The following is a 15,501-nucleotide window of genomic DNA, read 5'->3' on the forward strand; positions in this document are numbered from 1 at the left end:
TCGGTTCCTAATATCGTTGTCACCGAGGACTCTGACGAGGCGACCGGCGCGGGACCCGTTACCCCAGGGAGCGGAATGGATCGAACCGCCTCGAATACTGAGGTGACTGTAACAGCGGAGACCGCTGAACTGCTGCTGCCATTTAAAGAGATCACGGGGGACTTGCATCTGGCTAGGAAAGCGGTCAACGAGAAGAAGCAGCGGACACGTGAGATGGAGGCCGACCTCGCCATAATGGGGGAGAAGACCGAAATGTTGCGTCGGGAGGTTATCACTAACCTTAAGAAAGGGGACCCGATAACGAAGATGACTGTCGAAACGGACGATATGGCAGCAAGACTACAGGCGTCTTACGTCTCGCACCTGGAAGCGGATAAGTTCCTCATGGTGAAGATCGACAATCTTATTGGATGTGTCGAAAGAATGGCTAGCGCCCAACTTCATGCCATCGAGGTACTAGCGACAAAGATCGATGACCTCGGGATGCGGACCACAACAGGGCAAACGGTCTCTCCAGAATCGATGGTGACTGGAACAACCAAAAAGAGGAAGAGAGCCACGGCAACAACGATGAGGGATGAGCCCCAGCTACCCGGTGCCTCTCTCTATGATGAGATCTGAATGGCGGCGGCGATGGAGATCGAGGATTCGCCTACACGACCCAACGGTACCCCGACGTCGGCGGGAAACATCTCGTGGGCGACCGTGGTGGCGAATCCGAAACCCCAGCGGGACCCGTCCAAACTACAGGTTCCAGGTCTACCGCGACCTAGCGTGGCTCCGAATGAGCCGATAGCGCCAGGACCTGTAGCGCCCAGAGTATCGACTCCCAGGACCAGGAGCAGGGCCCCCAGGACTAAGGCGGTTAAGGTGGCAGTCAACGAGGGGACGAAATTGGATGACGTCCTCCCTACCATTAGGTCTAAGGTCAACCCAGCAGTCTTGGGCCTGTCCATCACAGCGGTTCGCAAGACTAGAGCAGGTGACCTGCTGATAGAGGTAGGTTCTGAGACGCAGGAGGACAAGGTCGATGCTCTCAGTAGGGAGATCGATAGGGCCCTCAACGGCTTGGGAAGCGTGGTGCAGCTTAATCCAACCACGGCAATCGATGTCACTGATATCGAGACCTGGGCGACGGAGGAGGAAATCCTCCAAGCCCTAAAGGACGCCTCAAACCTTACCTCGGAATCAGGGGCAGTCAAGATAGTGTCCTCCAGGGTTACCTTCGGTAACCTTAAAAGAGTGCGCGCATTACTACCGCACAAAGCGGCTGAGGCCTTAATTTTGGCAGGCCGGGTACGGATTGGGTGGACGATGGGGAAGGTGAAGCCGGTCACCACCCCGATAAGATGCACGAAGTGCCACCAGAGTGGCCACAGGAGAGCGATGTGCGTGTCGGTAAAGGACCGGTCTGGCTTGTGCATGCGATGTGGCAACGAGGGCCACAAATCCGCGGAATGCAGGGAAACGTCGCCGAGATGCCTGGTTTGCAGTGAGGACAAGGGACTAGATGGGGCCCATTTCCCCCTGACAAAAAAACTGCTGCATGGCTCCTGGGAGAGCAGGAATGCCAACTGCAGCCGAACCACCGAGACAGCCAGCCTAAGGGTACGACAACTCAACGTGGGCCACGGGACCGCGGCACAGGCGCTACTGGTGGAGAAAGCGGTAAGTGAGCATGTTGACATCCTCATAATAGCTGAGCCGCGACACGTACGCGATAGCCCTCTGTGGCTCAGCAGCGAGCTGGGTGGCGCTGCGATCATCTGCCTAACGCAGGATAAATGGAGTAACGTCAGTAGAAGTCGCTACTACGTCGAGGGTTCGATGAGAGGCGTGGATTTTCTGTCGGTCTACGCGCCGCCTAGCATTCGTCTGGAAGAATATCGGAATATTCTCGCGGAGATTGACCTTGCTATAGCGGCCAGCTCGGCTATTATATTAGCGGGGGATTTCAATGCCAGACACTTGGAGTGGGACAGGCGGGGCGAATCAGAGAGGGGATGTGACGTGGGGAGTTTGTCTCCAAAAATGGGGCTAACGGTCCATAATATCCACGCGGCATCAACGTTCGAGTCGACCAGAGGGCGTTGCTCTGTGGTGGACCTAACGCTGTCCCGGGGGCCCGGTTGGGGTGAGGGGCTGGCAGATCCTGGGCGAGGATTGCCTCTCGGATCATAAGCCTATCGAGTTTGAGGTCATACGGACGGCAACATCGACCAGTGCTAGCAGGCCCCCGGTGGGTGGTGGAAGCGCAAGCACAAGGTGGTCCACGGCCTCGTTCGACGTGCAGCTGGCGCATCTGGCGATCCAATGGACACTGCCCAGGGACGCGAATGACCTCCGGACGATCGAGGAATCGTTACAGGTGGCGTCGTCAGCAAGTATGCGGCCCAAGATGATCGGGGGCAAACGGAGACCGAAGTGGTGGTGGAACCTGAGCCTGAAGATTGAGCAGTCGAAAGTTTCGGCTTTGAGACGCGATATGCTCAAGGTTAAGGACGCGGAGGAGAGGACGAGATGCCGAGCGACGTGGTTAGCTGCAAGAGCTGAGTTTAAGCGATGCATTAAGACTGCAAAAGACCGCAGCTGGTCGCGTACATCGACTCGCTCAACGAGAACCCGTGGGGGATGCCCTTTCGTAGGTTTTTCAGAGGCCCACACATTGCAACACCAAACCGAAGTATGTCGGTTAATGGTCAGATAATACAGGAACTCTTTCCGATGAGAGACGAGAATGATCTTCGATCCCCCCGGTGTGGATGCCAATGACCTCTGTGCATCAGGGATTCCACCGGTTACCGTCGAGGAAGTAGTTGCAGCCATCGGATCGCTACGAACGGCTTCGGCCCCCGGCGACGATGGCATTGAGGTAATGCTCCTCAAGGCGGTTTCAGCCATAACGGCTACGCATTGGCTAATGCTATCACAGGAGTTTTTACAACGGGTAAGTTTCCGACACAATGGAAGCAGCAGCGTCTTCTCCTAATACCAAAGGCCAATAAGGATACGTATCGCCCGATATGCCTGCTGTCGGCAGTTAGTAAGATCGCGGAGATGATCATTAAGACCAGGTTGGAGAAGATTTGTACGACTGTGGGCATACCATGTGCGAGGCAATTCGGATTCCGTAAGGGTAAAAGTACGGGGGACGCGATCGAGTCAATGCTAAATATTTTCAGGCAGGGTACACGTGTGACCGATGTGGTGTTGATGGTGGCAATTGACATTGCAAACGCCTTCAACTCCATAAACCACTCGGCAATCGTGGAATCGCTGAAACTGATCGCAGGTATGCCGAAATACTTATCGCGCGTGATCGAAGACTACCTGAGGGGGAGGACCATTGTGTGCCAGAACGTCGAGGGAGACTCGGTTCATGACTGCCACCGAGGCGTTCCGCAGGGTTCGGTGTGGGGGCCCACGCTGTGGAACGTTGCCTTTGATAGGGTTACGCGCATCAATTTACCCCCTGGATGTGGGCTGACCGCGTTTGCGGACGACGTGGCCATTGTCGTCAGAGGTAGGACAAAGACCAGGGCCATGCAAGAGATGCAGCGCCTGATCGACGATGTCGTGGAGTCCTTGAGCAGTCTGGGCCTGAAGGTTGCGCCACACAAGTGCGAGTTGATGGCTCGTACAGGTTATAGGGACAAGAAGACCAACTGGCTCGACGTTAAGGTCTGTATTGGCGACACGCCGATCGGGCTGGTCCAGGAGATGAAATACCTCGGTGTTTGGATAGATAGGTCGCTGACCTTTAGGAGACATTTCCAGGAGACGTTATCCAAGACCGCCCGATCATCAAGGGGCACTGCGCGCTATCCTGCCAAGGATAAGGGGCCCGGCCTACCATCTACGGAAGTTGTACGTCACGGTCATTCAAAGCATAATGCTTTACGGTGCACCGATATGGCACACAATTCTCAGGAGAGTAACAGCGAAAAAGCGAGCTAGATCGACATCACGGGTAATCCTATTGATTGGCAACGGGAGCATGCTGCTCTGTGTCCACCGATGCATTGGAGGTACTGGCAGGGGCTGTTCCCATCGATCTCTTGATCGAAGAACGAGCCGCTGTGTGGTCGCGCATCAGGACTGGTAGTTCCGAAGGTACGCCTGCTGCTGAAGTTGCCGAAATAAAGCGCGAGGAAAGGGACAGCACCATGGAGAAATGGCAAAGTAGGTGGGATAACGCGACGAAAGGCAGATGGACTCAGAGGATCATCCCCTCCCTTCATAACTGGATTAGCAGTGCGGCTCTCTGTCCGTTGGACTACCACGTGACTCAGGTCCTCACTGGACACGGCTCCTTCTACCACCACCGCCACCGTATGAATAAGGAGGCATCGGCAAACTGTGACTGCGGTATGGAGATCCCGGACGATGCAGCGCACCATCTTTTTGTTTGCCCGAAGTGGAATCTTCAACGGGGAATCTCTGTGGGATTTGGCTACGCCACCAACACCGGAGAATCTTATCGATTTCCTAAAAAGTCGGAATAAATGGCAGGACTTTCGAAGATTTTTGTAGAGACACGCTAATGTCCAAGGACGAGTCGATCCGCGACAGAGTGATAGGGACAACGGGTTGGAGGGCCATTTAGGGTTAGAGTTGGGAAGCGCGGAAAGTCATGGCTAGGAAAGAAGATGACGGTTAGGCGTTTCGCCTGAAGGGTGATGATGGGCGGGGGAAGGGGTGAAGCATGCCTCGGTGATTCCACCCCGGACCCTAACCTAAGCCCAGTGTAGGGGTTTTAGTGGGTAAAAGCCCCCGCGTTGCACCACCATGCGGGGAGTCCCACATAACCTGACCCGGGTAACTGTCCTTCTAAGGACACTGCCCTTGTTAGGGCGGGTCCCGGGGGAAGGTATGCATAAAGCATTTCCCCTTCACTTAGAATAGGAAAAAAAAAAAAAAAAAAAAAAAAAGGGGGGTAGTTAGGGGGGGTCTTGGGGGGTCTTGGGGGGATACTTAGGTGGGTTTTGGGGGGGATACTTAGGTGGGTTTTGGGGGGGGTACTTAGGGGAGTACTTAAGGGGGTCTTTGGGGGGGGGGGGTACTTAGGGAGGTCTTGGGGGGGTACTTAGGGGGGTACTTAGGAGGGTCTTGGGGGGGTACTTAGGGGGGTCTTGGGGGGGTACATAGGGGGGGTACTTAGGGGGTCTTGGGGGGGGGGGGGTACTTAGGGGGGGTCTTGGGGTGGGTACTTAGGGGGGTACTTAGTGGGGTCTTGTGGGGGAGGGGGGTTGGGGGTGGGGATACTTAAGGTGGTCTTGGGGGGGGTACTTTAAGGGGGTACTTAGAGGGGGTACTTAGGGGGGTCTTGGGGGGGTACTTAGGGGGGTACTTAGGGGGGGTCTTGGGGGGGGTACTGAGGGGTGTAGTTAGAGGGGTCTTGGGGGGGGACTTGGGGGGGGGGTACTTAGGGGGGGTACTTAGAGGGATCTTGGGGAGGGACTTGGGGGGGGGTACTTAGGGGTTCTTGGGGGGGTACTTAGGGGGGGTACTTATGGGGGGTACTTAGGGTTGTACTTAGGGGGGTCTTGGGGGGGGGTACTTAGGGGGGGTACTTAGGAGGGTCTTGGGGGGGGTTATTTAGGGGTGTCTTGGGGGGGTACTTAGGGGGGGTACATAGGGGGGTCTTGGGGGGGGAACTTAAGGGGGTACTTAGTTGGGTCTTGGGGTGGGACTTGGGGGGAGTACTTAGAAGGGTCTTGGGGGGGGGGTATTTAGGGGTGTCTTGAGGGGGGTACTTAGGGGGGTACTTAGGGGCCTTGGGGGGGGGGGGGTACTTAGGGGGGTACTTAGGGGGGTACTTAGTGGGGTCTTGTTGTGGAGGGGGGTTGGGGTGGGGGATACTTATGGTGGTCTTGGGGGGGTACTTAGGGGGATAATAAGGGGGGTACTTAGGGTGGTACTTAGGGGGGGTACTTAGGGGGGTACTTAGATGGGTACTTAGGGGGGTCTTGGGGGGGGTACTTAGGGGGGGGTACTTAGGGGGGTCTTGGGGGGGGGGGGGTACTTAGGTAAGTACTTAGGGGGGCCTTGGGGGATGGGGACTTGGGGGGGGTGGTACTTAGGTGGTACTTAGGGGGGCCTTGGGGTTGCACTTAGGGGGGTCTTGGGGGGGGGGTACTAAGGGGGGGTACTTAGGGGAGTACTTAGGGGGTCTTGGGGGGGGGGGTACTAAGGGCGGTACTTATGGTGGTACTTAGGGTGTATTGGGGGGGGTCTTGGGGTGGGGGGACTTGTGGGTGGTACTTAGGGTGGTACTTAGTTGGGTCTTAGGGGGTACTTAGGGCGGTACTTAGGGGGTCTTGGGGGGGTACTTAGAGGGGTAATTAGGGGGGTCTGGGGGGGGGGGGGGGTACTTAGGGGGTACTTAGTGGAGTCTTGGGAGGGTCTTGGGGGGGTACTTAGGGGGTTACTTATGGGGATACTTAGGGGGGGGGGGTATTTTGGGGGAGGTACTTAGGTGGGTACTTAGGGTTGTACTTAGGGGGGTCTTGGGATGGTACTTAGGGGGTACTTAGGGGGTACTTAGGGGGGTCTTGGGGGGTTCTTATGGTGGTACTTAGGGGGGTTTTTAGGGGGGTACTTAGGGTGGTACTTAGTGGGGTCTTGGGGGGGGTTGGGGGGGGGGGGGGTACTTAAGGGGGTACTTAGGGGGGGGTACTTAGGGGGTCTTGGGGGGGGGGGGGTACTTAGGGGGGGTACTTAGGGTGGTCTTGGAGGAACTTAGGGGGGTACTTAGGGGGTCTTGGGAAGGGTACTTAGGGGGGTACTTAGTGGGGTCTTGTGGGGGAGGGGGGTTGGGGTGGGGATACTTATGGTGGTCTTGGGAGGGTACTTAGGGGGATAATAAGGGGGTACTTAGGGTGGTACTTAGAGGGGTACTTAGGGGGGTCTTGGGGGGGGGGTACTTAGGGGGGTACTTAGGGGGGTCTTGGGGGGGGTACTGAGGGGTGTAGTTAGAGGGGTCTTGGGGGGGGGACTTGGGGGGGGGGGGGGGTACTTAGGGGGGGTACTTAGAGGGATCTTGAGGAGGGACTTGGGGGGGGGGTACTTAGGGGTTCTTGGGGGGGTACTTAGGGGGGGTACTTATGGGGGTACTTAGGGTTGTACTTAGTGGGGTCTTGGGGGGGGTACTTAAAGGGGGGTACTTAGGAGGGTCTTGGGGGGGGTTATTTAGGGATGTCTTGGGGGGGTACTTAGGGGGGGTACATAGGGGGGTCTTGGGGGGGGGAACTTAAGGGGGGTACTTAGTTGGGTCTTGGGGTGGGACTTGGGGGGGAGTACTTAGAAGGGTCTTGGGGGGGGGTATTTAGGGGTGTCTTGAGGGGGGTACTTAGGGGGGGGGTACTTAGGGGCCTTGGGGGGGGGGGGGGTACTTAGGGGGGTACTTAGGGGGGGTACTTAGTGGGGTCTTGTTGTGGAGGGGGGTTGGGGTGGGGATACTTATGGTGGTTCTTGGGAGGGTACTTAGGGGGATAATAAGGGGGTACTTAGGGTGGGTACTTAGGGGGGGTACTTAGGGGGGTACTTAGATGGGTACTTAGGGGGGTCTTGGGGGGGGTACTTAGGGGAATATTAAGGGGGGGTACTTAGGGTGGTACTTAGGGGGGTACTTAGGGGGGTACTTAGATGGGTACTTAGGGGGGTTTGGGGGGGGGGGGTACTTAGGGGGGGTACTAAGGGGGGTCTTGGGGGGGGGGGGTCTAGGGGGTTACATAGGGGGTTCTTGTGGTGGGGAACTTAGGGGGGGGACTTAGGGGGGTACTAAGGGGGGTCTTAGGGGTGTTCTTAGGGGGGGTACTTAGGGGGGGTACTTAGGAGGGTCTTGGGGGGGGGGTACTTAGGGGGGTCTTGGGGGGGTACATAGGGGGGGGTAGTTAGGGGGTCTTGGGGGGGGGGGGGTACTTAGGGGGGGTACTTAGGGGGGTACTTAGGGCGGTACTTAGGGGGGGGAAATTAAAGGGGGTCTTGGGGGTAGTACTTAGGGTGGTACTTAGGGGGGTCTTGGGGGGGTACTTAGGGGGTACTTAGGGTGGTCTGGGGGGGGGGGACTTGGGGGGGTACTTAGGGGGTACTTAGGGTGGTCTGGGGGGGGGGACTTGGGGGGGGGTACTTAGGGTGGTCTTGGGGAGTACTGAGGGGGGTACTGAGGGGGATACTTAGGGGGGGTCTTGGGGGGGGGGGGGTATTTAGGAGGCACTTAGGGGGGTATTTTTGGTGGGTCTTGGGGGGGGGTACTTAGGGGGGTACTTAGGGGGGTACTTAGGGGGGTCTTGGGGGGGTACTTAGGGGGGGTACTTAGGAGGGTCTTGGGGGGGGTACTTAGGGGGGTCTTGGGGGGGGTACATAGGGGGGTAGTTAGGGGGTCTTGGGGGGGGGGGGGTACTTTGGGGGGTACTTAGGGTGGTCTTGGAGGAACTTAGGGGGGGTACTTAAGGGGGTCTTGGGGAGGGTACTTAGGGGGGTACTTAGTGGGGTCTTGTGGGGGAGGGGGGGTTGGGGTGGGGGTACTTAAGGTGGTCTTGGGGGGGTACTTAAGGGGGTACTTAGAGGGGTACTTAGGGGGGTCTTGGGGGGGGTACTTAGGGGGGTACTTAGGGGGGGTCTTGGGGGGGGTACTGAGGGGTGTAGTTGGAGGGGTCTTGGGGGGGGGACTTGGGGGGGGGGGGTACTTAGGGGGGGTACTTAGAGGGATCTTGGGGAGGGACTTGGGGGGGGGGTACTTAGGGGGTACTTAGTGGAGTCTTGGGAGGGTCTTGGGGGGGTACTTAGGGGGTTACTTATGGGGATACTTAGGGGGGGGGGTATTTTGGGGAGGTACTTAGGTGGGTACTTAGGGTTGTACTTAGGGGGGGTACTTAGGGGGGTCTTGGGGGGTTCTTATGGTGGTACTTAGGGGGGGTTTTGGGGGGGGGGGGTATTTAGGGGGGGTACTTAGGGTGGTACTTAGTGGGGTCTTGGGGGGGGGTTGGGGGGGGGGGGTACTTAAGGGGGGTACTTAGGGGGGTCTTGGGTTGGTACTTAGGGGGGGTACTTAGGGGAGTCTTGAGGGGGTACTTAGGGGGGTACTTAGGGGGGTCTTGGGGGGGTCTTGGGGGGGTACTTAGGGGAGTACCTAGGGGGGTCTTAGGGGGTCATGGGGGGGTACTTAGGGGGTGTAGGGGGGGTACTTAGGGGGGTCTGGGGGGGGTTCTTAGGGGGGTACTTAGGGTGGTACTTAGGGGGGTCTTGGGGGGGGGGGGTATTTAGGGGGGTAACTTAAGGTGGTCTTGGGGGAACTTAGGTGGGTACTTGGGGGGATCTTGGGGGGGGGGGGGTACTTAGGGGGGGGTACTTAGGTGGGTCTTGGGGGGGGTACTTAGGGGGGTACTTAGGGGAGTGTTGAGGGGGGGTACTTAGGGGGGGTACTTAGGGGGGTCTTCGGGGGTCTTGGGGGGGGGGTACTTAGGGGTGGTACTTAGGGCGGTACTTAGGGGGGGAAATTAAAGGGGGTCTTGGGGTAGTACTTAGGGTGGTACTTAGGGGGGGTCTTGGGGGGGTACTTAGGGGGTACTTAGGGTGGTCTGGGGGGGGGACTTGGGGGGTACTTAGGGGGGTACTTAGGGTGGTCTGGGGGGGGGACTTGGGGGGGGGGGTACTTAGGGTGGTCTTGGGGAGTACTGAGGGGGGTACTGAGGGGGATACTTAGGGGGGTCTTGGGGGGGGGGGGGTATTTAGGAGGCACTTAGGGGGGTATTTTGGTGGGTCTTGGGGGGGTACTTAGGGGGGTACTTAGGGGGGTCTGGGGGGGTACTTAGGGGGGGTACTTAGGGGGTCTTTGGGGGGGGGGGTACTTAGGGCGGTACTTATGGGGGTACTTAGGGGGTATTGGGGGGGTCTTGGTGTGGGTGGACTTGTGGGTGGTACTTAGGGGGGTACTTAGGGGGGTCTTGGGGGGGGGACTTGGGGGGGGATACTTAGGGGGGTCTTGGGGTGTATTTAGGGGGTTACTTATGGGGGTACTTAGGGGGGTACTTAGGGGGGTCTTGGGAGGTACTTATGGGGATATTTAGGGGGGTCTTTGGGGGGGGGGGGGGTACTTAGGGCGGTACTTATGGGGGTTCTTAGGGGGTCTTGGGGGGGGTCTTGGGGTGGTTGGACCTGTGGGTGGTACTTAGGGGGGTACTTAGGGGGGTACTTTGGGGGGTTCTTGGGGGGGTACTTAGGAGGGGTACTTAGGGGGGGTCTTGGGGGGGGGGGTACTTAGGGGGGTCATGGGGGGGTACTTAGGGGGGTACTTAGGGGAGTCTTGAGGGGGTACTTAGGGGGGTACTTAGTGTGGTCTTGAGGGGGTCTTGGGGGGGGTAATTAGGGGAGTACTTAGGGGGTCTTGGGGGTGGGGGACTTGTGGGGGGTACTTAGGGGGGGTCTTAAGGTTGGTACTTAGGGGGGGGTACTTAGGGGGGTAGTTAGGGGGGTCTTGGGGGGATACTTAGGGGGGTCTTGGGGGGGTACTTAGGGGAGTACTTAAGGGGGTCTATGGGGGGGGGGGGGTAATTAGGGGGGGTACTTAGAGGGGTCTTGGTGTGGGACTTGGAGGGGGGTACTTAGGGGGGTCTTGGGGGGGTACTTAGAGGTTGTACTTAGGGGGGTTTTGGGGGGGGGACTTGTGGGTGGTACTTAGGGGGGTACTTAGAGGGTCTTGGGGGGGGTGGTACTTAGGGTGGCCTGGGAGGGGGACTTGGGGGGGGGGGTACTTAAGGGGGGTACTTTGGGGGTTCTTGGGGGGGGTACTTAACAGGGTACTTAGGGGGGTCTTGGGGGGGGGGGGTGCTTAGGGGGGTACTAAGGGGGGTCTTGGGGGGGGGGTCTAGGGGGTTACATAGGGGGGTCTTGTGGGGGGGAACTTAGGGGGGGTACTTAGGGGGGCACTAAGGGGGGGTCTTAGGGGGGGTACTTAGGAGGGTCTCGGGGGGGTTATTTAGGGGTGTCTTGGGGGGGTTTTTAGGGGGGGTACATAGAGGGGTCTTGGGGGGGGGGGACTTAAGGGGGGGTACTTAGGTGGGTCTTGGGGTGGGACTTGGGGGGGGGGTACTTAGGAGGGTCTTGGGGGGGGGTATTTATTGGTGTCTTGGGGGGGTACTTAGGGGGGGGTACTTAGGGGCCTTGGGGGGGGTACTTAGGGGGGTACTTAGTGGGGTCTTGTTAAGGAGGGGGGTTGGGGTGGGGGTACTTATGGTGGTCTTGGGGGGGTACTTAGGGGGATATTAAGGGGGTTCTTAGGGTTGGTACTTAGGGGGGTACTTAGGGGGGGTACTTAGATGGGTACTTAGGGGGGTCTTGGGGGGGTACTTAGGAAGGTACTTAGGGGGGTTCTTGGGTGGGGGGGTACTTAGGTAAGTACTTAGGGGGCCTTGGGGGGTTGGGGACTTGGGGGGGGGGGTGGTACTTAGGATGGTACTTAGGGGGGCCTTGGGGTTGGGACTTGGGGGGGGGGGGGGTACTTAGGGGGGTCTTGGGGGGGTACTTAGAGGGGTACTTAGGGGGATCTTGGGGGTGGGGGACTTGTGGGTGGTACTTAGGGGGGTACTTAGGGGGGTCTTGGGGGTGGTACTTAGGGGGGGTACTTAGGGGGGTAGTTAGGGGGGTCTTGGGGGGGATACTTAGGGGGGTCTTGGGGGTGGTACTTAGGGGAGTACTTAAGGGGGACTTTGGGGGGGGGGGGGGGGTACTTTGGGGGGGTACTTAGAGTGGTCTTGGTGTGGGACTTGGGGGAAGGGTACTTAGGGGGGGTCTTGGGGGGGGGGACTTGTGGGTGGTACTTAGGGGGGTACTTAGGGGGTCTTGGGGGGGGGGTAGGGTACTTAGGGGGGTCTGGGAGGGGGACTTGGGGGGGGGGGTACTTGGTGGGGTACTTTGGGGGGTTCTTGGGGGGGTACTTAACAGGGTACTTAGGGGGGTCTTGGGAGGGGGGGTACTTAGGGGGGTACTAAGGGGGTTCTTGGGGGGGGGTCTAGGGTGGTACATAGGGGGTCTTGGGGGGGGAAACTTAGGGGGGTACTAAGGGGGTCTTAGGGGGGTACATAGGGGGGGTCTTGGGGTGGGACTTGGGGGGGGGGGGTACTTAGGGGGGTACTTAGGAGGGTCTTGGGGGGGTAACTTAGGGGGGTCTTGGGGGGGGTACATAGGGTGGTACTTAGGGGGTCTTGGGGGGGGGGGTACTTAGGGGGGTACTTAGGGTGGTCTTGGAGGAACTTAGGGGGGGTACTTAGGGGGGTCTGGGAGGAGGACTTTGGGGGGGGGGGTAATTAGGGGGTTACTTTGGGGGGGTTCTTGGGGGGGGTACTTAACAGGGTACTTAGGGGGGTCTTGGGGCGGGGTACTTAGGGGGGTACTAAGGGGGTTCTTGGGGGGGGGGTCTAGGGGGGGTACATAGGGGAGTCTTGTGGGGGGGAACTTAGGGGGGGTACTAAGGGGGGTCTTAGGGGGGTTCTTAGGGGGGTACATAGGTGGGTCTTGGGGTGGGACTTGGGGGGGGGGGGGTACTTAGGGGGGTACTTAGGAGGGTCTTGGGGGGGTACTTAGGGGGGTCTTGGGGGGGGTACATAGGGGGGGTACTTAGGGGGTCTTGGGGGGGGGGTGGTACTTAGGGGGGGTACTTAGGGGGGTCTTGGGGGGGGGTACTTAGGGTGGTACTTAGTGGGGTCTTGAGGGGGAGGGGGGTTGGGGTGGGGGTACTTAGGGGGGGTACTTAGAGGGGTACTTAGGAGGGTCTTGGGGGGGTACTTAGGGGGGGTCTTGGGGGGGGTACTTAGGGGGGTACTTAGGGGGGTCTTGGGGGGGGTACTTAGGGATGTAGTTAGGGGGGTCTTGGTGGGATACTTAGGGGGGTCTTGGGGGGGCTACTTAGGGGTGTACTTAGGGGGTTCTTGGGGGGGGGTACTTAGGGGGGTACTTAGAGGTGTCTTGGGGGGGGGACTTGTGGGGGGTAATTAGGGGGGTACTTAGTGGGGTCTTGGGGGGGTACTTAGGGGAGTACTTAAGGGGGTTTTGGGGGGGGGGGTACTTAGCGGGGTACTTAGAGGGTCTTGGGGGGGGTACTTAGAGGGGTAATTAGGGGGGTCTGGGGGGGGGGGACTTGGGGAGGGTACTTAGGGAGGTACTGAGGGGGATACTTAGGGGGGTCTTGGGGGGGAAACTTAGGGAGTACTTAGGGGGGTCTTGGGATGGTACTTAGGGGGTACTTAGGGGGGTACTTAGGGGGGTTTTGGGGGGGGGGGGGTATTTAGGGGGGTACTTAAGGTGGTCTTGGGGGAACTTAGGTGGGTACTTGTGGGATCTTGGGGGGGGGGGGGGGGTACTTAGGGGGGGGTACTTATGTGGGTCTTGGGGGGGGTACTTAGGGGGGTACTTAGGGGAGTCTTGAGGGGGGTACTTAGGGGGGGTACTTAGTGGGGTCTTGGGGGGGTCTTGGGGGGGGGTACTTATGGGGGTACTTAGGGGGGTCTTGGGGGGGGGGGGTACTTAGGGGGGTACTTAGGGGGGGGCTTCGGGGGTCTTGGGGGGGGGGGGGGTACTTAGGTGGTCATGGGGGGGTATTTATGGGGGTCTTGGGGGGGGTTCTTAGGGGGGTACTTAGGTGGTACTTAGGGGGTCTTGGGATGGTACTTAGGGGGGGTACATTGGGGGTCTTCGGGGGGCGGGGGGTACTTAGGGGGGGGTACTTAGGGGGGGAACTTAAATGGGGTCTTTGTGGGGGGGGGTACTTAGGGGGGTACTTAGAGGGGCCTTGGGAGGTGGGGTACTTAGGGGGGGTACTTAGTGGGGTCTTGTTATGGAGGGGGGTTGGGGGTGGGGGTACTTATGGTGGGTCTTGGGGGGGTACTTAGGGGGATATTAAGGGGGGTACTTAGGTGGTACTTAGGGTGGTACTTAGGGGGGGTACTTAGATGGGTACTTAGGGGGGTCTTGGGGGGGGTACTTAGGGGGGTCTTGGGGGGGTCTTGGGGGGGGGTACTTAGGGGGGGTACTTAGGGGAGTCTTGAGGGGGTACTTAGGGGGGTACTTAGGGGGGTCTTGGGGGGGTCTTGGGGGGTTACTTAGGGGAGTACCTAGGGGGGTCTTAGGGGGTCATGGGGGGGTACTTAGGGGGTGTTGGGGGGGTACTTAGGGGGGTCTGGGGGGGGTTCTTAGGGGGGTACTTAGGGTGGTACTTAGGGGGGTCTTGGGATGGTACTTAGGGGGGTACTTAGGGAGGGGTATTTAGTGGTGTCTTGGGGGGGTATTTAGGGGGGTACTTAGGGGCCTTGGGGGGGGGGGGGGGGGTACTTAGGGGGATACTTAGTGGGGTCTTGTTAAGGAGGGGGGTTGGGGTGGGGGTACTTATGATGGTCTTGGGGGGGTACTTAGGGGATATTAAGGGGGTTCTTAGGGTGGTACTTAGGGGGGTACTTAGATGGGTACTTAGGGGGGTCTTGGGGGGGTACTTAGGGAGGTACTTAGGGGGGTTTTTGGGTGGGGGGTACTTAGGTAAGTACTTAGGGGGGCCTTGGGGGATGGAGACTTGGGGGGGGGGTGGTACTTAGGGTGGTACTTAGGGGGGCCTTGGGGTTGGGACTTGGGGGGGGGGGTACTTAAGGGGGTACTTAGGGGGGTCTTGGGGGGGTTATTTAGGGGTGTCTTGGGGGGGTACTTAGGGGGGTACATAGGGGGGTCTTGGGGGGGGGTCTTAAGGGGGTACTTAGGTGGGTCTTGGGGTGGGACTTGGTGGGGGTACTTAGGAGGGTCTTGGGGGGGGTATTTAGTGGTGTCTTGGGGGGGTACTTAGGGGGATATTAAGGGGGTACTTAGGGTGGTACTTAGGGGGGGTACTTAGGGGGGTACTTAGATGGGTACTTAGGGGGTTCTTGGGGGGTTTTTTGGGGGGGTACTTAGGGTGGTCTTGGGGGGGGTACTTAGGAGGGTACTAAGAGGGGTCTTGGGGGGGGGGGTATTTAGGGGGGTCATGGGGGGGTACTTAGGGGGGTACTTAGGGGAGTCTTGAGGGGGGGTACTTAGGGGGGGTACGTAGTGTGGTCTTGAGGGGGTCTTGGGGTGGTACTTAGGGGAGTACTTAGGGGGTCTTGGGGGTGGGGGACTTGTGGGGGGTACTTAGGGGGGTACTTAGGGGGGTCTTGGGGGTGGTACTTAGGGGGGTACTTAGGGGGGTAGTTAGGGGGGTCTTGGGGGGATACTTAGGGGGGTCTTGGGGGGGTGCTTAGGGGAGTACTTAAGGGGGTCTTTGGGGGGGGTGGGGTACTTTGGGGGGTACTTAGAGTGGTCTTGGTGTGGGACTTGGGGGGGGGGGGTACTTAGGAGGGTCTTGGGGGGGTACTTAGGGGGGTACTTAGGGGGGGTACTTAGGGGGTCTTTGGGGGGGTAGGTACTTAGGGGGGTCTGGGAGGGGGACTTGGGGGGGGGGGGTACTTAGGGGGGTCTGGGAGGGGGACTTGGGGGGGGGTACTT

The 15,501-nt window shown here is 59.0% G+C and overlaps 1 protein-coding gene across 1 annotated transcript; it reads left to right on the top strand.

The window, feature by feature from the left end:
• The first annotated feature begins 621 nt into the window (after positions 1-621).
• Positions 622-2,707, top strand: LOC136785484 (uncharacterized). Its single transcript, XM_066746527.1, has 2 exons — positions 622-2,100; positions 2,150-2,707. The coding sequence occupies exons 1-2, from the start codon at positions 622-624 to the stop codon at positions 2,705-2,707; spliced, it is 2,037 nt and encodes a 678-aa protein (XP_066602624.1).
• The last annotated feature ends 12,794 nt before the right edge of the window (positions 2,708-15,501 follow it).

The sequence above is a fragment of the Prorops nasuta genome, unplaced genomic scaffold (genome assembly GCF_024137725.1).
Source record: "Prorops nasuta isolate Cenicafe-Biocafe unplaced genomic scaffold, Cenicafe_Pnas_1.2 PNAS00406, whole genome shotgun sequence".
Taxonomy (NCBI): domain Eukaryota; kingdom Metazoa; phylum Arthropoda; class Insecta; order Hymenoptera; family Bethylidae; genus Prorops; species Prorops nasuta.

What these genes read in the sequence shown, in the direction of transcription:
- LOC136785484 (XM_066746527.1), top strand. Translation starts at nt 622, where the DNA reads ATGGCGGCGGCGATGGAGATCGAGGATTCGCCTACACGACCCAACGGT. An exon ending in CCAGAGGGCGTTGCTCTGTG is followed by an intron (nt 2,101 to 2,149) that starts GTGGACCTAACG and finishes AGGGGCTGGCAG; the next exon opens with ATCCTGGGCGAGGATTGCCT.